Source organism: Bactrocera tryoni, chromosome 1 (genome assembly GCF_016617805.1).
Source record: "Bactrocera tryoni isolate S06 chromosome 1, CSIRO_BtryS06_freeze2, whole genome shotgun sequence".
Classification (NCBI taxonomy): Eukaryota; Metazoa; Arthropoda; class Insecta; order Diptera; family Tephritidae; genus Bactrocera; species Bactrocera tryoni.
The window spans coordinates 18,533,435-18,555,386 of record NC_052499.1 but is presented as its reverse complement, the minus strand read 5'-3'; the positions used below and the strand labels follow the sequence as shown (position 1 = coordinate 18,555,386).

Below are 21,952 nucleotides of genomic sequence, written 5' to 3'. Positions count from 1 at the left end.
CGACGCTGAGATACCCTTACCTCTCGTAAATGGAACTCACTAAATTTTCTTTGATCGTAAGTGCTACATCTTCAGCATAGGCAATCACCCGGCAGCCATGATCCTCAAGTTTTGTAAGTAGGTCGTTAACGATTAGGATCCATAAAGGATGAGAGTGAACTCCACCTTGTGTTCCGAAGATTGCACAGACGAAACTTTTTTTTACAGATGAATTTCATGAAAAGCAATGAGTGGTTCGGAATGGAGACAATATTGTGTAGAGATTTTAGTCACGTTGCTTATAAAATGGGTCTCTCGAAGGCCTATGTGCCTTTTCAAACAGCCACTCTACTTACCAAAAATCGAGTTTTCGGTTTTTTTCATAAATATTATTTTTTTTTTGTAGTACTGACATCACTACTGGTTTAAAGCAAGCACAGTGTTGCCTTTTGTCTTCCCTAAAAGCCAAATTATCCATAAAATATCTTCTTTAAATATTAAATTGAACTATAAAAAAGCAATTAAATGTCAATAATTTATCTCAGCAATTAGCCTGACATTATGAGCAAATAATCGTAAATTGTCCGGCATAAACGTTTCCTTTCCGACCAGCAAAAAAAAATCAATTAAATCATATGAAACATTTTATACAAATAAACAAAAAAAAATGTGTATAGAAAATGATGTATACAGAGATTTTATTATTTTTATAGATCAGCTTACAATAAACAAACATGTTGTCGTCCATTAAATCAGCATAATTTGTATAATTAAAGGCAACTTGCCGCTGCCACGCCCTTGCATTGTGACCGGCGTTGTGACAGCAATGTCGCGCACAATAAATAAACCGTTATCAGTGTTGTGTGTATAATTTTTATTGCATAAATTACGGCTACAAAACAGATGCCGACATACATACAGACAGACAAATACAAATAGAAATATTGACGCTTGTATACAAGTGAAGTACAAGCAAATCGACATACAAATAATTAGTTTCGTATTTGTTGTTGTAGTTTTTTGCAGTTTTTCTATTATCATACTTAACCCAAATGAAAATAATTATAATTTTTTTTATATATTTATTATATGTAATAAAATCCTTTAGCCTTGCAACTACAAACAAAACGAGCTAACATTGGAGGAAATTAAATTAAAAATTTCAACGAAATTGGAGAAAATAATAATAAAGCATTTAAATTTTAAAGAAAAAAAAAATAGGAAAAAGATATTTTATATAAAAAAGCTCATTACCGCTGCACCCACAGCCAACATTGAGCGCCAGCGGTAAGCAATTATGTCACGGTAAACAAAATCCAAATAAAACTGTTATAAAACTGCTAACTGTACCTACTTATATAAAAGTACATACAATTATATTATACGAGAAGAAAAAAGTTAACACAAGACATGAAAAACTATTCTAGTTCGCTAACTTAAATAATTTGATTAACACTTTACCACCCTGTAACCGAAAAATACCGCAATACGCGACCACGTGCGCTAAGACACGCTCTTACAACACATTCACACGCCACAAACACACGTAGAATACCACGCGCTCTTCCTTGCTCTCACTCTCTACCCCTCTCACTCGCACGCTCTCCACACATATATCCTGCTAAGGTCGCTCACTTATTTAGCCCTTCTTAAATTTGAGGAATAATATGCTCAATACCAAAAAGACCAACACCCAGAGGGATATCGAGATGAAACCGTTATGTACGGATGGTTCAGAGAAACCCCAACCACGTTGCAATATCGAACGTAGACACTCTGTGGGTTTGGTTAACGGCAAGAATACGGTGATGAACTGCAATGCTGGATACATGCCCTCAATGGGCCAAATGATGCCGCACAACATAACGATTGGCAAGAAGGAGCCCATTGCCACGTAAGTAGCCGTGCGCTCCGTGTCCACGGCGCAGGCAATGACGAAACCGAAACACATGCCGCATAAACCGTTGAGCAGGCAGAGCGCAATCACCAGCCACATGCTGCCCTCGTTGGTGAGATCGAAGAAACCGAAGCCGACAATTAGTACGAAGGTCATTTGTAATATGACGACGGTGAATTGTGAGAGCACTTGTGAGAACAGTATTTCGGGACCTGTGATGCCAGCCACCAAGCAACGTTCCAACATGCCCTCGTTACGTTCGATCAGCATGGCACCCGATGTGATCGCTACCGAGAGGAAGAATATGATGGTCAGAATGACGCCGGGTGCAGCGAAATCAGTGAAATTCGGATTGCGTGTGCCATAGATCGGTTTCTCCCAGTCGACGGGTATGCGGCCAATTTTCGGATTAAGTTCGCAATCGTGCAGTATTTCCTCGACGAAATCGAAGAAGGTGTATTGTAGATCGCGATAGAGCAGCGTGGAGATTTGTTGATCTATAAGAAGAATGAAGAGCGTACGAAAAGTTAGTCATGCCCGATTTTTAAGAAAATAGATGTATCACTTACTTGACATATCTAAGCGCACATTAACATCCGAAGAGTCGATGGTAGCATTATCGGCATAACGTCCGCTTTCAACACGTTCATTCAATGAGTCCGTATAGTTCTTATCGAAAACCAATGAGCCCCATGCATCGCCACGTCGTACCTCAGCATTGGCTGCTTCCTCGGTTTGGAAAAATTTCTGCAGAAAAGCAAAACGTCTCAGTTTATCAAATAGAATGTAATATATTCTCAAAAACTCACCACTTCCATACTCTTATTTTTCTTCAGCAAATCCAGATAGCGACAACTTAAATACGTTTGGTTGCAACCGGGAAAAACTGGACAAAATTGATCGATTACCATTTGTTCGGAGAGCTCACCATTAGCCACTGCCAACTTGAGACCGGTGGGATCGTGACCAATCGCATAACAGAAGAGTATAATTTGCACAACCGGCAAGGCCACTATGAACATCATTATGCTATGGGTATAAAGAAAATCAAATTTAATAATGTTATGACTTACATGGCTTGCTAGTTTCTCAATCTTTTGTTTCTATCTTAAGGTAAATATAAGGTAAGTATTGCTGAAATCGTCGCGAACGAACTGACCCTTTTTTCGTCAGCTGTAGCGGTGGTGTTTCAAGAATACTTTCGCACTTTAGCGAGCGCAGAAAATTAAATATTTATCTGAGAAAGAACTGGAGATCGTCGGATTTCTCACTCAGTCTACTTGCACCAAACGGACCTTACTAAATTCTCCATAGTGCCCTCTATTCTTCTACTAACCAGACCACTTGTCCAAAAGTTAACTCAATATCAATGATCTACTGTGCTCATAACGCCTTAACCTGCAAGACTTTCAGTAGATCTTAGCTGTTCTAAATTCCTACCAGCATATACACTATCAAAAAATCAAAACGTATTTAAACAGTTTCTGTACTGGAATCTCTAAATTTACCAAAAAGTCCACTGCGCCCACTTTTTCGAACGCAGATGCTTGCCTTAGAGTCTAAACTATATTCCATTTGACCTGTTTTATCTGTTTTATCTCACGTGAAACCATAAGCTTCTGAACTGAATCTGCAGCAGACTTCCGGCTCGCATAACTGATGCAAAAATATCGAGGTTAATTCTAATTTCGAAGAACTACAGACACCCATGACGCATTTGCAATTATTATTTCCAGTCAATCGTTGAACGTCAAAAGCTCCATCACCCATATATTACTTTATTGTCCCTTCCACTTGGAGCTAATACTGCATCTTCCTTGAAATCAGCACCGCCATCGGTGTTCATTAAATATAACATATTTGAAGCTTCCGAAAGATCTTACGGGAGTTACAGAAAGTACTTATGCCTAAGTATATTTCGCATAAGTTTTGAAGGAGGATGGAAATATGAGGAACTGTGAAGTTCACGCAAGTGAGGAAAGTTCTTTCAGCTTCATTCACTTGGTAGTGGCCAGAAACGATTATTTTACATAAGGCTAAAGCACCTCATGACTTCCGTCCTTAGAACAAGTATCCTCTGGGTAGCTAAAGAACGTCCATATGAAGGCGAGCTAAAGTGAGAATGCGAACTAATGGTGGGATTGAAGCCCCGAAAAAGAAGAACGACTGGCACGCTGTTGTAAACTCGGCTATAACTGCAAAGTGGTATCTACCCCAATGAAGCTTAGACATTATTCGCTCGCGTATGCCATCCGAGATATTAAATTGTTCTCACAAATTTTCGGAAGAATTCAAAGAGAAACTTAACCGGCAATGCCTTACTTACAATAGTATTCCCTATCACTTAGTATTCAATAAAAAGTTTAAAAGTTTGTTCTTCAACTCACCCCACATTACGCAACATCCACAGATAGTTTTTCCACACCAAGGCGCGCATGTGATGCGAACTTATCACATCCAAATGTTGCATTAGCGTTGCTGGCGGCTCCTTATCGCTTGGCAGCGGTGAAGCGGGCATCTCAGCTGCCGTAATCGGATCACGTATTGCTGAATTCATCGAGATATTATCACCGAATTCGCCCGATATATCGGCGGTATTATGCTCATCAGACATATCTAAAGCCGGATTCGAAATGGCTGGCACTTGCACTTGTTCGACGATTTCCTGTGCAATCGACGAACGGCGTCGACGTCCCATATTCTGCAAGACAGACAACTTCAGAAACACTTCCTCCAATGAGCTGGCATTGTATTGTTGGCGCAAAAAGGTGGGCGCCTCCTCGGCAAGCATGCGACCACCACGCAAAAGGCCGATCTAGTAATGACAAAAAAAAAACAACAATAGGAAATAAAAAAATTATCGAGAAGTTGGAGATAAAAAGTTTTGTTGGCCAGTTTTGTGGCTATTTAGTTGCCGCTTGTGTAAATATGAGTATACAAAGTGGATATACTAACATGCATACTTTGGGTTAGTATAACATGTATACTATAGGTTAGTATAACATATATACTATAGGTTAGTATAACTTGTTTGTTAATAATAAACTAAATTAGTATGTGAGATTAAATTTGTAGGCAGACACTAGTTCGTGTCTGAATAGCTGTGTGCTTCGTCGAAGTTTTGTTTGCAACTTTATGTGTGCTTTGACCAGTTAGCCACTTGCGGCCGAGTAAACTTTGTGATAAACCGCATTGTGCAGTTCGGTTTGACCTCTGCCGCAGTCAATTATTGTGCACAACTTCAACTCGACTATCAATTTTGGTCAGTCAGTTAAACATGAACTGGTAGCGGGGAGTTAAATGCGGGGAGGAGTACGTTTTTAAATATGTACAGCCAGTCTGTCCTTCCGTTTCTCTTTTAAACCAAATAGAAATGAAAGTGGAAAGTTAACTCGTCAGTTAGCGTAACTCGACGCCTAGCAAACTCGCAAGCACTGCACTCGAACTCACTTAACTTTTAGCTAAAGCGAACAGATGCAGACTAATTCTTTGACGATGCTGTGGTACAATGCAGATCTTTGATGGTTTGGAGGAGTGACTAAAGAGTTATATGATATTAGATCATAGTTGTGATCGAACTAAAGCGGCAAGGTTTCCTCATAAGTGCTAACATATCGGCTCTTCGCTCAAATTTAACCTTTACATATAAAGAGAAATCGGTATTAACCAACCTATATCACTTCAAAAGTGTTCGGCAGCAGGAAAGAGACTTGCTTATAATGCATATCCATTAAGCTGTTACAAAGATCGGACCTAAGGAACTAACAGAAAATAAGCTACGACCAGCTGTTCATAGACTAATGGGAAATACTCGTAAGTGGCCAGTTATGAAAAGAAACTTCAACCAGAGATCGATTAAGGTGGAAAAAAACTATAATAGCGCTTTTAGTCAAGATTTAGGAGCATTATCCCATTCCCAGTGTGGTCGAATCTACGTAACAGGAACGTATTCAGATTTCTATTCAGTCATTTGATATGTATTCTGCCGCATTTCTCAAAATTAGTTATTTTCTGTCGTTATAACAAAAACAACATCTCTCTCTTTGGTCCCTTCTCCGCCTGCTTCTACTTTCAAACCGCCTTTAAGTGGTTTTGCAAAGATCATCAGAGTCTAAGCACGCTAACTTGATACATCAAGGCAGCCTAACCTCAACTGACGCTAACTTATATTGCCTCATTGGAGTTAAAGATCATTGAAACCACAAGCTTTACTGTCTGAAATTTAACCACTGTGTCTTCTATTTCGTTTACGAGCGCTTTTCAATCGCTCTTCAGTTCCGTTATTTTTCTATATTTACTTCGCTCTCTGCCTTTCTTATTAGAAAATATTGAGCTAGAAATGGGTAAGTTTTGTACGTGCGTACGGACGTTTAAATAAATTTTCACTATAAATATACTCTTGAATGTCCACAGCTTCAACTCATGCATAATACCGTTACATATTCTTAGATAACAGTTAAGCGGGTGTTTGTATGTGAGATACGATGAATGCGACGTGCGGAAATTAACTACAATAATTGATTACCATTTGAACATGAGCGGACACTCCCCGGAATAAATTAAATGAAAAGAGTAAAGCGCAGAGTAAAATGAGTAAATAAAGCAAAAGTGGAAATGCAAAGGAAAGAAGTCTTTAACTCTATAGATGTAAAAAAAAACGCGTAGAAGTGAGATTGTACGAATGATTGAGCAAGTTATAACGGAACTTTGCTTTCAGTTACAGTAAAAATAGTTCTATTTAACCCTGCTTAAGCGAATTTCTGTGGTTTTGTGGTGAAGAAAAATAATAAAAATCAAAGAAGTGGTGGTAAAACTTGAACTGGGCTACTAACTGGTTTGCTTGTAGCCGTTGGTGGCTATCTGAATTGTTGGTTTTGACTGTGATTTCATAACAAGCATTAGCGGTGTTCTCACAGCCATTAAGGGGTTCCGGTGGTCTAGAATTTTCAAAAAATCGAAAGTATAGTCTTTTAAGAATATACTATAAAATTTTTGGAAGGATATTCACATTATTTTAGCTTCTACAGCCGTTTTAGCAGGTAGCGCGCGGTCGAGGGGCTCAATGAATGGATGCTTTGTACGTCATTTATCTCAAAACTACCTTTTTCGGCGGGCCGTTGACGAAAAAAAAAACTATCCATCCGAATCACTTGAAATTTTAATATGGTGTTTATAAGATCAATATCTATCGCCGGAACTACGACCAAATTTTAATTTTAAGAACTTCTATTTTTTTTTTATTTAAAACTGGTCCAAAAATGGCTGTTTTGAGAATCTGAACTTCAAAAGCGCGAAATTTTTTTAATTTTAAATTTTTTTTTGGTTGTAGTTCCAGCGATAGCTGCACTCCTAGTGATTAATAATTTATTTGGTTTTTATGTTTCAGATGTCAAAATCAACAACGCCACCGGGAGTCACTTTTTTAAGATAGCTTTTTTTGAACGCCATTTTTAGTATTGTTAAAAATCTTTTTTATTAAAAAAAAAACAAATTGTACTTTTCATAAGTGTATAAATAAACTGTAAAATTTTTAAAACGATTGCTCTTTTTTTAAACCCTAAAAAAATTCAGAAAACACCCTTAATTTGAGGGTCCTATACCAGCGGGACCCCTTAAAACCCATTTCAGCTATATAGTACGATCTTCGTCTAAAGGGCGCTAATAAATTGCTCATGAAAGCAGCTTCAGAAAAACTTAATGTATATACTATACCCATAAGGTATGATATAACCGATATATAACTGATCTGTAACCGCTGTATAACCAATTATTAATTTTTTATAATTTTAAACTATATACCCATAAGCTATGATATAACTGATATATAACCAATGTATAACCGATTTTTACCGACTTTTATATAATTTTTTCTTTATATAACTGGATAAGAGAGATGCATATGCTGACCAAATAAGTGAGCCTTACCATATTATCCACAAAAATAGTTAACAGCTAAATTAAGTCAATATACTTTAATCTTGACCATCCAAACTTTATTAGCTTTAAATTTTTGATTCACTTGCCTCTATTTCTGTCTTTTTAGTACTAGGTTAAACTAATTTTTCACATCTTTGCAATCATTTCGATTCTGGTGATATCATGTCTTATTTTGGGCAATAACTTATGTATTGTAATATAATTAAGAGGAGCATTTTCCTTATCTCCCTTTACTGAGTTATAAAGCCTCAAAATATCTTTGTATTATATATTGTAATAACCATTATATTCATGAATTATACGGTTTGACTTCCGGAATTTTAAATAATATGTGCCTATTTTTGCGTTTCATTGCAGTTCGCTTTATCGCCAAGTAATTTAGTGCATTCATTGGAAGAGATTACGTACCTAGATTCATTATATTTTTTACACGGTACTTGAGCTGACACTCGATGGAGATATACAACTCATAAGAGGTAAGAAAATGGTAAGTCGGGTTTACTTTTACATTTGAATAAATAATGATTTTAGTGAATATCTGGACATATTACTGAACCAATCATGTATACGATAGTTATATTGATCATAACTCAGTGAAACTACTAATCTAAAGAAAATATGCCACATAACTGCAACTAATAGATTCTGATGTACCCAAGTAGCCAGTTTTGACACGTTCACCTATACAGTTACAACTTTTAAAGCTGCTTCCAAAAATTGCAAAGATATTTTCTTGAAATTGGAAGTGAATTTTAACCTTACGTAATCCTAAACTTTAGAATAGATCGTATTAAACCTTCGAGGCTCCTTTGAAAGCTATTGCTTTATTTCCTTGGGTACAGTTGACTAGATAGTGTATATCTTGACCATTGTTCGAGAATTTTGAAGAACAAAACAAATATTTAAGCTTGTTTTGAGGCAGTTAGTTATCAAAAATTATTGAAAACTGTGTGTAGTAAATGATTTCCCTTTAAAAAAAATTACAACAAGTTTCTAAAGATTTAAAACCTTTTGAATAAGAAATTCTAGTAGATGGTTTCGTGTGAATTATGAACGTTTTGACTTTTTGCTTTTATTTTTATTTAAATATTTCATTATATTCATTATTTATTATATTTTTATACCCTGAACAGGGTATATTAAGTTTGATACGAAGTTTGTAACACCCAGAAGGAATCGTCGGGGACCCTATAAAGTATATATATAAATGATTAGTATGTCGAGCTGAGTCGACTTAGCCATGTCCGTCTGTCCGTCCGTCTGTCCGTCTGTCTGTCTGTATATATACGAACTAGTCCCTCAGTTTTTAAGATATCCTTTTGAAATTTTGCAAACGTCATTTTCTCTTCAAGAAGCTGCTCATTTGTCGGAACGGCCGATATCGGACTACTGTAACATATAGCTGCCATACAAACTGAACGATCAGAATCAAATGCTTGTATGGAAAACTTTCACATTAGACAAGATATATTCACGAAATTTTGTATATGTTATTTTCTATAGCAACAATGTAATCTCCAAAGAAATTGATCAGATCGGTTAACTATAGCATATAGCTTCCATACAAACTGAACACATAGTTACTGACAGAAGTGCACCTGTGAAGGGTATTTAGCTTCGGTGCAACCGAAGTTAAAGTTTTTTCTTGTTCCAGTTTAAATTTGCACCCAAGTAATTAAATTCTATGTTCTCCATATCTGATAGCAGCCATTCGTCATTTAAGTGCTTTTTAACTTAATCAATACTCTTTCTTTCGGTAAGGAACCTTTTTTCTAACTAAAAATTAACTGACAGATGACTGTTAACCATAGCCATTGAGAAAAGGGCCCTTAGACTTTAGACAAATATTTTACGCATACGCCATGTCGGCTGATTTTTTTTTGATAATTTTGGTAGCTATATAATATGAATTCAATTGATTGATATATGTTAATTTACCATTAACTTGAATATCATGATTTTATTATTTTGCTGCTTTCAAGTACTTTATCGTTGAATCAGTAATTTATTTTGATAACAACCGCCGACTCTTTGATTTTTTCGCAGCCAACTTCTCACCTAACCGCTCAAACGTTACATACTTGAATAGCTGATAGTATATGTAGTAGATATTTCTCTTTATACATTTTTCTTAAATTTTTTGGAATGGTTTTTGTTTGGCGCTCTATCGAAATGGAATACTTTATTGTTGCAATATTCAAAGTTCCCTGTGCTCCCTTTTTGAAGCGAATTTTTACTAGCAACTAAAGCTAGGTTGCTTACACGAATTTAATTAAAGCGCAAGAAATCATGATCTAAAGAGGAAGAACTAGCGCAAACCCCGTTGAAGGCCGATATTCACCAAAGAATGAATATTTTATTGATGAGATTTCAAAGGGATCGTTTATTTTGGGATTTTGCCCAACAACACTACGTTTAATTTCGAAGTATTTTGTGATCAGCTGGACATATTGAGTTATGCTGTGGTGTTCCATCAGAATAATGCGAGATATCATACAAGTTTCTTGACTCGTCACAACTTTTTGCAGCATGAATGAGTTGTGCTGCCACACGTAGCTTATTTTTCAGACTTGGCGTTTCGGACTATTTCTTGTTGCAGGCGCTGCACATTTTTTTGGATGGGAGAAATTTTAGCTCAAATCAGGACGTCAAAAACCACTTGTATTAGCTTTTTTCACAACAATTGTATGAACGTGAAATCAGTTTTTTGTCCGAAAGATGGCACAATGTATTGAATCAAAATAAGGAATAAATAGTTTAATAAAATCTTTTTAAGTTTCTATACAAAACGAGGCAAGCACAAAAATCAAATTGAAAAGGATTGAATCAAAAAGGTTCATTCAATTGATTTTTTCTTGTAGTAAACACCGAAACAGAAGTTGAAGACCGTGTTTGAAAACCAATTAATCTACAAATGAACTGTGTATATTTTTATGATATTATTTATGTTTCACTTTCAATATGGTGCAAGGAGTCGTTTTCCGGAATTAAAATATGAAAAGCAAATGAAAAAGTAGACCTACTTTTTGGAATAGCATTTAAAAATATTCCAAATATAATAGTATATCATAAAATAATTTTTTAAAGAAAATTATTGAAAAGAAACCAAGGAAGCACGCCAATTTCTCCAAAACAATAGAAGCTCACTCAGACGGGTTACGCTCTAATCGTTAATATGATTTAAGATAAAGAATTTCATCCAATTGATCGCTATTATAGAGCTGATTTGACTTTCACGGACTTTTATTTCATTCTTCAAATTAACCGTTAGTTAACCGGTCAACAATCTTGATGGCTTAAGAGGCAATTGAAGCATTCGAAATGCTATTTCTTCTTTAATTGCACTTTTCAAAGCGCTTTCAAAATTGGTTTAAAAAAGTTCATAAAGAAAATATTTATGACTTTAAACAGTTTGTTATTATTAAAATTATAGCTGGTCCTTTATAAGGTCACAAATATAAATGCAATTACTGTTATTTTGGTTGTTTTTCTTTCTTCAACTTTTTGATGAATATCTTTCGTACAAAATTTTCAAATTATAGCGAATTTCGTCATTATTTTCACTAATTTCTGAACAGCTGTACCTTATTTTTCAATTTCTCCGTATTTATTTTTATTTTTGGTTAAATTAAGCTTAAAATTTCACCTCTCTAACACTATATGGTGTAATAAAATACGAAAAGACTTTTTCGATTGCCAATTATGCCTTACCATTACTAAATAAGTGAGCTTTTTATCGGCTACTTTCATCTTAATTTTTTCACTACTGAAGGAATATATATGATACGAGATAAGAAATATTTATGATGATTAGATATGCGAAATAATGGAAAATGCTAACCACTTTAATATAAATTTAATAAGTCTGATGAAAATACTATCATGAAAATACTATTTGTAAGACTGATATAGGAAGGCATTTTTAAAGTGAAATCACGACCAACTGTTCCATATAAATTTCCAACTTATAACCAGATATTTGCATATATTTCACAAAATGCTGAGTTATTTTATCTTAACTTTTCGTTTTTGCTGCATTACTTTTTTTCCAATTTTTGTTGTCCAACAAACATTTCCCACTAGTCATAGCAGGGTTAAACTAAAGTATGTAGCTCACCACCACATAACAAGAGCGCCAAACCGCCCTTTTATATAACGTGTACTCACTACATCGATACAAACAAAACTTAACGCAACGCTTGCAAAAACCAAAGAAATACTTAATTAAGGACGCATCTGCAACGGCGAGCAATTTTCGCCGGCTGACTGGTCGTTGTGATGCGCAACATAAGTGCCGAACAGCAATGTAAACATATAGGCAGGGTAAAACCTTGAATGGCATGCATGTGTATGTGTGTATATGAAAAAGTTCGTGTGTATATGAGAAAGAGTACAAATGTGTTTGTTGATGTATTGCTCGCCAATAATCGCTTTACATTTGTCGGTATTGACTTTTGGGCAGACAAAATGAGTGCATATATGTAAGTGTATATACTTATATATGGTGGGTATATGTGTGTTTGTATATGGACATGTGTATACATTTGTCAGCGTTGCCACCTTAAGGTGAAGCTAACACAGCAGGCGGCGAGTCGAACAAAGGCAAGTCGTTACTCACTGCGGCCTGCGCGTAAATCTGTTAATAAATAAAAGTTAATCCTCGAGTTTGTACTGGATTAAATAGCATAGAAATTGACATTATTTACAATTTCCGGCTTCCGTGCAACTTAATTTAATATCAATACGAAGTTTTCGGCACACATTGTAAGCGCCAAAAGCTAAAAGCCAGGAAAAGTACTATCCTGCCATGAGGAGTTTCAGCACACGCGTAAATACTAGCGCACACACGCACATCTACATACACATTCATGCATATATACAACTACACATATACAAACATACATACAAACACAGCAGCATATCAGCGGCAGCGTGATGCCGCTTACAGTTGGCATAAGCAGCATTAATGCCGCTGGGCATACACGGCGTATACGCAATGTATCATGCGCTAGTAGTGCGATAGATACGTTTGCCACGAACGGGGATTAGGCGATGCGTGCGCCAGAGAGTTGTAACAACAACGGCAACATGCCCGTATTTGTGCAGGAGTAGTGTCTCACTTGTGTCACACACACACATATGCAGGCAAACAAACAAAGATAGTGGGAATATGCTTATGTCTGGCAGCGTACAAGTAACGATAAAACAAACAATCTCATACGCGCCACGCACACTTAGCGTTGTCAGCCGTTTTCCTACTAATGTGCACACAGCAGCACACACATACAAACATCAGCACACCCATACAATCATACATAAACCTTCGCAGTTGTCTTCGTGCATGTAATTTTTGGTGAACTTGCCGAAAGTGATGACTGCGCGCAAATTGCCACTGACTATTTGTGTACCGAAGGTGGTCTTTCGCTACCAAGGTATGTAACTACGCACACATACATAGTATATGGTAAGAAAGTAGTAGGAAAGCTGTGTCTTCCACACGAAATTTCGTTTTTTTTCCTAATAAAGTTGCGTTGCCTGCTTTTGGGCGCTTGTCGGTAAAAATGGTAAAGAAAATGTTGTTGTGGCAAATCTGTTCAACTATCAATTTCGGTATCAAGCGTTTAGTTTCGTATTTACCATCAAACCTGCTGTGAAACTGGGAAAACATTTCAGTTTTTATGGCGTGTATTTATTTGAGTCTAATTTGATGTGTCACCGCGTTGAAGGCAAGCCATGTGTTTATAGATAAGAGTTTTAATTTATCTCTGCTGCTGTTGGCGCTCCATTTTAATTTGGTATATTGAAGTCGCACGCAATAATCGGTTGTGAAGGGGAATTAAATATTTTATTTCGATTTTCAATTAATATTTTTTTTTTTAATTTTTACGTGTCAATCACATGAAATCTAAATCCATTTGAATAAACAGATGCGAGAGGTGATTAAATATTTTATTTTGTCTTATTTCGAGAATAGAAAAGTCTTTTAATCTTGCTTTGGATCACATGAAATACGAATCCATTACTATTTAAAAATATATTTAATTATTGAAATTGAAATTTAATTGATTACAGGAGTTTCATATTTAAAACCATCTGGCTACGTCATGAAATGAATATTTGAGGTTGTCAAATATCTCCCTTTCGCTTTTTTGCTCTTTCTTCAATGCTTTATAAAAAGGGGTTACAGTGATTGAATTTGGTTCAAATATGCGCCGTTTCGTTCGATGATCTGTTTCCATCTAGACGGCAACTTCATAAAACCCTCCTCGTAGAAGCCCAACTGCTTATTTGCAAAGAACTCAGACAGACATTTTACAAGCCTCTTTTGAGTTCAACTTTATACCAACAAGGGCGTTCGCCATGGACATGAACAGGTGGTAATCACTAGGTGCTATGTCCGGGCTATATGGTGGATGCGATAAAACCACCCATCCGAGCTCTCGTAGCTTCTGATGAGTCATCAACAAAGTGTGTGGTCTGGCGTTGTTCTGGTAGAACACTACAATCTTCCTGTTGGCTAAATCTGTGAGCTACTGGTCGATAGCCTGCTTCAAGCGGTCCAGTTGTTCGCAGTAGATGGTAGAATTAAGCGTCTGGCCATATGGGAGCCGCTCATAGTGAATGATTCCCTTCCAGTCCCACCAAACATACAGCAAAGCCTTCCTGGCCGTGAATCCCGGCCTGGCCACTATTTGGGACGATTCACCGGCCTTCGACCACGACCATTTTCGCTTGATTTTGCCGTATGTGATCCATTTTTCGTCGCCAGTCACCATCCGCTTCAAAAATGGTTCGAGTTCGTTCCGTTTCAGCAGCATATCGCAGGCGTTGATTCGGTCTAGAAGGTTTTTTGCGTCAAATAATGCGGCACTCAAACAACAAGCTTTTTGTGTATGTAGCCTTCTGCGTTTGGTTTAAAATGGTTTGGTGACTGTACGCTTGTCCGTTGTAATGCCCAGAACTCCTGAATTTGAATCAAAAAGATTGACGCATAACGACAAAACGCCTCGAGCCTGCCACCGATTTATTGAGAAGGCTTATATCAATTCCAATAAATTTGCTTGGTTCGTAGTGGGAAGGACAACCAAGATGGTTCAATTTTAGTCTGGCGGAAGCTGGACTGTGAAAGAGAAGGTCCCCAGGTGTTTCCATCTCAACTTTATACTTGAAACTTACCGTATGAGTTATTCCGTTAAAACTTTCATTATTGCGACGCGATGAACTTTGCTAAGAACAAGAAATTAAATAGACCTCTTACATTCCACTTTCAGCCAGAAAATTCTTGTTACCGAACATATGCTAGTCACTAACCAACGCTAGCTAAGCTCGATATTCATAGATGCAGCGCCAGGACGTATTAGAAGAGGACAGCACCATTCCCATGCTATTGAAACTTGATTAGCCGTTTTAACAAGCTCTTCGGTTATAATCTCAGCAGCGACTGCACAGGCATTCAAGCAAAATAAAACCACCATGACACCACCGCTAACGAGCTTATGCACTTCTTGACTAGCTTTAAACGCACTGTCAACAATATTAAAAACTTTATTACAGCTCTACTATCGGAGTACATGCACATCGTCTTGAAAGAAGCTGCACTTCGGAGAAATAAATATGTTGCTAGCTTTTTGGCCACCACTTGTACCTGAAAGACACTACAGGGGTTCCTTTACGACGCGTAGAGCAGTGTTTACCGACTTTCCTTTGCTGTAGGCACGCTGATCTGCTAATATCTGGTCCTTTGGTACTACTATCCTACAGCATACGTAGGTCCATAAAAGAAACCTGGAGAGTTTAATAGATTTGAAACCATGACAAGGACATGAAAACTTTACCCGGCCTTCGGGAAAGCAACCAAATTTCATAAATTTCTCTTTAACACGATGTTTTGTTAGTCCAAATAAAGCACTAATACCTGCATACCGATACCTTTATCTTGGGTATGAAAAAAAATTGAAATTTTAGTCAACTTACCACATGTGCCTGAGCGCACTCATCAATGTAATGTGTTGTAATTATCACAGTTGTATTCCCAGTTTTTGTTATGTCAACCAGATGATCCCAGATACTAGGCGAAACATGTGGAAAGATAAAAAACCGAAAATTAGAATATGCATGCAGGTAAATGTATGTGCCCACGTGCCGTAGACTATTCAATTACCTTTGCCGCAAGACGGGATCAACGCCCACAGTCGGCTCGTCAAGTATCAGTAATTCCGGTTCGTGCAACAGGACCACAGCCAAACTCATGCGTCGCTGTTGGCCACCGCTGAGATTTTTCACCTGCCGCGAACCATTTGGCAGATTCAAAAATTTCAACAAAAATTCCGTGCGGTCATCGATATCGCTGCGGGCCATAGCCGCAATCGTGCCGAAGTAGATTAGTGTTTCGCGCAACGTGAACTCGCCATAGAGTGCAACTTCCTGTGTGTGTACGAAAAAAAGAAAGAGAGCAAAGAAAAGCAACGTTAAAAAAATGCAAGTGAAAAAATTCGGTGAATAACAAACAATGTAAGCGCACACCACCTGAATTCGCATAAAAAAGCCGAGTGTGTAAAGTAAAAAATGGAAAACGAAAATTCGAATGGAATGGTTTGCAAGTGTGTGAGTAAATAAATAAGAAATGAAGCGTGAATTCGTGTTTACAATTGGAAAGAAGTTTAATTGAGGGACAGGAAAACTTTGGCAACTCTACCACACTCAGTTTCGACTGGCGTTTTTTGTGGCATAGTAGTGTCTACTGAGTCTGATACGGCCCCCTGCTACCCATCCGAACTCAGGTGGGTTGCAGCCAAAGGCGTTTAGCCCTTATTTTATCAACTGGCTGCTAATAGCTACCGGGTTTCTTAAGAGACTTCCAAATGCAATTATCAAATTAAGCTGGCGGCAATTTGAGAACGCAGAAACTTAAGTCCTGCGCCGTTACTAATCAACCCTTTTGAATAAGGAATATTATTGTTGCTAACCACAAGTGAATAAAGAGCTCTAGAGCGTAAGAAATATACTATGAGCATTTCCTATGATCAATTGTGACTAATGAGCTTCCGAAAAATATTTGAAAGTAAAGCACACGGACTGATATCCTATGCAGACGACGCAGCTATACAAGTGACGAGGAAGTACCTCGACGCAATCAATAAGGTGATGGGCAAAGCTCTAAAGTTCATAGACTGATGGGCGATATCGGCCAGCTTGGAGACAAATGCCGATAAGACCGAAATGGTAGTCTTTGCAAGGAGGTACAAAATACGGACATGGAAAATATGCAGTGAAAACAGCTGCAAAATTGACAGCCTTAGGAAAGTTCTCCACAAAGTCCTTCGGACATAGTCAATAAGGATAGGGTAGGTAGGTAGGTTTAAATAGACTAAATAGAGAGAGAAGGTTACAAGTCACACAAAAAGGCTGTGGATGGCCTAGGAGCATGCGACTCGACTGAGGAACTGACAATATTTACACAGAAGGACACAACTGGCTAATGGAATTGGAGCCTCATTCTGTTGCTCGGAGCTGGATCTCAGGCGATTCTTCAAAATTCCGGAATACTACAATTTATTTCAGGAGGAAGTCTTTGCGGTCAGGAAAGCGCCTAAAATTGGTAACTACGTTGGATAAGAATATATGCCGTTATATAGTCGGATCTAAACCACGTAGAAATTCCGGGAAACGAAATGGCCAAAATTGCCATCCATCTTACAACGGAACCAATGCAATTAACATAGGTTACTACGAGTACAAACGATGCGTAATTAAATTTCCGACAGGACTGACAGACGGAAGGATCGGTGAGATGGACACACAGGGTTGGCAAGATCTTGTGCAAGAACTCTGAAGAAAAATGCTTTTTACCCACACGGGCTCGAAAGGACTGCAGAACGGTTGTTGTCCTAATAACAGTTCACAACTTATTGGCATCTCTTGAGAGTCGGATGGGCTTAGATAATGACAATACATGCAGAAAGCGCGGTGAAGTTGACACCAGAGTGGCACTGGATCACCTCCTATGCCTGTGTTCAGCACTGCCTAGAACCCGTCTCCATTGTCTAGGAGCTTCGGAGTTTAAGTGACCTGACGAAGTATCAAAATTAAGTATCAAGTCACTCTTAAATACGCATTGAGTCCTTTGTGACGAGCACTACAGCTAAAATTAAACTGAACCCATAGATCTACGTATTGTGCGACAGCTGGTCAGTATAACCGAACCTAATCTTTGAAGTGTTTATCCATAAATCCGAGAAAGTGATGCTTAAGCAGCAGTAATCATCAAATATTTTAATGAAATTCAACATAGAAGATAAGAGAAAAAAGAAAGGAAGAGATATAAAGAATGAGATAGGATTGATACAGAGCATTCTCTCTAAAGAGAGAGAATAGAGAAAATGAGATATGGATAGAGAAAGTAAAAACAGAAGGCTTACAAAGTGAGAGAATAGGTTTAGTAGAGAGAGTCCTTGGCATTACTTGGTGAGACGAATTTGTGTTGACTATGGAAATGAGTAGTTAAATATGCGCTAGGAAAGTGATCAGGCCACTATACTACCAACGCGCAAAAAAAACTTTCAACAACAATCAGGGTGTTGAATTTGTTGTTCATTTGCTGTTTTTTTTTTTGTTGTGAGTCTTGAACTTTATCTGCTCATGAGTAAAAGCGCTTTAGTCTCGCATTGAAATCGTTTTATAATCTCTTGAAATTTTAACTCTAACACTTTAAGGCAGTTAAACTTTCAGAATGTCTCGCTTCAAAGTTGCCTCACACTCCCGCCACAGTCTGAAAGAATTCTGTTTCCGTTACACTTGGTAGCGGAAACTTTTTAATATACCAACAGCTGAAAATAAATCATTTTTCATTGAACCAAACTGCAAGCAACAGCAACAATGTAGCACAGCAGTGCAAGAATAGGAGCAATACACAAAGCGCAAAACATTTAATCCGATCTTCAAAATGTCGTTCATAAGCTATTTGCGGTGCGCGCACAACATGCACGCACACATACAAAGCCAAGCGAATGCCTTTTCTTCAGCGACGCCATCAATATAGCAATTCAATGGTATCTGCGCGCATTTAAGCAGCTAGGGAGCTCAGCTCAAGAGCTGCGCTTGCTGTCTGACATGGCCTGTGGGAATTTCGTTATTATGGCAGCAATCGGCGACACCGAATCGCACACACACACCCGCATATGCGCGCATACAAATGTTTAGCGCATAAGAAGAAACAACATTTTGAACAACAACAAAAGCAAAACAAAAACAATTGAGCGAGCTCAGCAAGATTCTATGAATAAGCCGCGGCGCGCTGCTACATTTTATGTCGCGCGCTCGCAAATTTCGCTACCAACGTTGAAGAAGGAGTTACGCGGTGGGTGTAGATGATGGCGCGCGTTAGACGGGCGCGTTGAATTTGGTAGATTTATGACCAAAAAGCTGCGAACAAGTGTACAGTGGTGACTACAAACGAAAAGTGCGGGGCTATAGCAACGCCAGCGTAAGTGTGTGTGCGCGCGGCATGTGTGTGTGTGCGTGCGTGTAACCGCGCTCGAGGCGTCGGGAACGGCATTGGCGGTTATTGCGGCAAGCAAGCAAGCGCGCACACAAGCACATTCAAATATCTACATATATACGCATGCTTTCATGAACGCGCTTTTGTTCTTATTGTTGCTGTCTTTTTTCTTTTCTTGCCTTGCTTCATCCTTGAGTTGTCGCTCACAAATCCGCCCATAATCCCGCACTGTATTCATGTAGACGCGTCACAATGGACATGCCGCACTGGCGAGCGTAGCAAATCGTAAAGTATGTGCCAGCGCGCGCCGCGGCTGGAAGGGCGTGCGAGGCGCTCTCGTATTCCATGTTGGCTGTTTAACCAGTTCGAAGGATTCTCTTTTTTCCGCAACAACTTGAACAACTTTGAATGTGGTGCCGCATTTATATATATGTGTGTGTTTGTGTGCACGTAGATTTTTTTCCTGACTTCATTTTTTTCATCACTTCATTCTTTTCATGCAACACGTTCGCCTTGCACCATTTGCTAGCATTAAGTTCTTCAGTTTTCCCTTTCATTTCCTTTTTTATTCTTTAACTGTTTTCTTCGACTTTCTTGTTGCCACTGCGTTCGCAGCCAACTTCGCTCGCCAGTCGAGCGTAGTGCGTACTTAGTTTTGAATGGTCGCAAGCGTGTGTGGCATGCAGCATCATAGCGTTAATATGAAGTATTTAATGCCAACTGTAACTGCGGCCAATACAACTCTGCGTAAAGTATATGAGCGCTGAGCGTTAAGTGTGCGAAGAGAGTGTGTTAAGAGAATAAAAATCATTTTACAGTTAAATCTATATAAATACATATGCACTTGCATACATATAGCATATCCATGGGCAACCGTTATCAACGCCTTCCACAGTTCCGATGTAGATAAAGACATTAAAACGACGGTTCGTAGATTTTAAGCTGCGTTTGCAGTTTCTACGAAGCGATAAGACAGCGCTGCGGCGACAACACTTAAAAGCTGAAAGCGACATAAACAAAAACCAAAACAGGAAAAAAAGAATCAGCGAGTAAAAGTGGAATAAAAAAAGGGAAGAATCGGAAAGATGCCACAATTATAAGTTTGCAAGCTTCCTTTTGTTGATGCACAAAATTTTGCACTTCTCTTCCATCCGTAGTATTTAAACCCTGTTATGGAGACCATTGACGCCGAGAAAAATTGTGTGTTTAGTGCTACAGCTCGATAGATTGCGGACACCACATAAACACTTGGTCGAACCTGATAACACTTTTCGAGACCTTGAACTCGATTGTAGACAAATCAGCAAAGAATTAAGATTTCATAAGCTGTTACAAGTCCACTGTTTTAAGGGGCTGCTTTAATGGCCGCGAAAGCTGTCCAGACTTAGAAGATCTGGCTACTTGGATGACTATGAATCTGAGAACTCTGAGAACCACACACATTTTCATCTCATTTAAAAATTGGATTACTAGGTCGCCGGGGGCATTGAGGAAAGGTCACGTTGGAGGAGAAGGGCGTTGAGTTGGTAGAGAAGTACACTGTCGGGAACTTTCCTTCAGCTCCAGTTTTAGACTTCCTGACTACTGCAGCGTCTTCCTAGCGGAGGTGGCTGCCATTTAGGTAGCACCAGATCTACTGCTCCGGAGCGCAGCCTTCTGCAGAGTGGTTACTATGAACTTTGATATTAGGAAAGCGTTATTAACCTTGAGTTCGCTGACTGTGCGCGCAAGACTAGTGAACGGATACCTAAACTACTTATCTCTATGATGGAGTTATTTAATAATATCCTTGATAAGTACTTCAGTCTCAATAATTGAGGAGTTGGAACGAGTAGGACCTCCGTTAGCTTCTTGTGGTTCACTACTGGACGGTTGAGCCACAAACCAGCTCAACAAGTTTTAGTAGGTGTAGAGTCGCAAATTCCTTCTGATCCATGTTAAAGCGTAAGATCTCTAGGAAGCTCTTCGTTCTCAGCAAGGGTCACAATTTAATGTTTGCAGGAGTTCTAACAGGATACTGTCCCATCGGAATACATGCAGTCAGATTGAAAGCCAGCAGCATCAGCTGTACGAATGAAGAAGACATAGCATTATCTCTTCGAGAGAAGCTTAAAATATCGCAAATTACTTGAAACGCGAAAGTGCATCGCTTCTAATAACGCGTGAAAAATCCCGAAATTACAGTTATAAAATAATTTGTAGCATTCAATTGTTTTTGCTGTTGTCTTTGTTTTTATTTAAGTGTTACAAAAGTAGCTTATGCGGTGGCTTTGCGCAGCGTTGGAGTACTTCGCAGTATTTCGAGTTTGTTTGTTGCTGTTGTTGCTATTTTTTCCATGCGGCGCTCAGAAAATCCAGTCATTCATTCCATGTGTCTACAATGCACTCACACATATGCACGTGTTATGCTTTTCCTTTTATTGCACACTGTTTCGCTACAAATGGAAGATGAAAAGCTTTTCATAATCCAAACACTTAATCTCCAGCAGTTTCTCTCTTTTATTTCATTTTAGCATGAATGCGAGTCCTTTTGCTCTAGCTCCAAAGCAGATGTGTTGGTGATGTATGGCGCCTTTATTATTTCTTTATTCCTTAGATCCGTTTAACTCAGAGCAATCCTTAGGTAAGCTAAATAAAATAGA

At 38.3% G+C, this 21,952-nt stretch overlaps 1 protein-coding gene across 2 annotated transcripts in view; it reads right to left on the bottom strand.

Moving 5' to 3' along the window:
* Positions 1 to 832: 832 nt before the first annotated feature.
* The window catches only part of LOC120768989 (ABC transporter G family member 20), a 175,894-nt gene continuing 154,774 nt past the window's right edge, over positions 833 to 21,952 (bottom strand). For both annotated transcript variants that reach the window (XM_040095826.1, XM_040095834.1), the window contains 6 exons: positions 15,975 to 16,237; positions 15,788 to 15,881; positions 4,264 to 4,691; positions 2,686 to 2,905; positions 2,446 to 2,623; positions 833 to 2,373 (listed from right to left, as the gene is read on the bottom strand). In XM_040095826.1, coding sequence (XP_039951760.1) covers positions 1,619 to 2,373; positions 2,446 to 2,623; positions 2,686 to 2,905; positions 4,264 to 4,691; positions 15,788 to 15,881; positions 15,975 to 16,237 — 1,938 coding nt within the window. In that variant the 3' untranslated portion in view covers positions 833 to 1,618. The remainder of the gene's footprint in view (positions 2,374 to 2,445; positions 2,624 to 2,685; positions 2,906 to 4,263; positions 4,692 to 15,787; positions 15,882 to 15,974; positions 16,238 to 21,952) is intronic.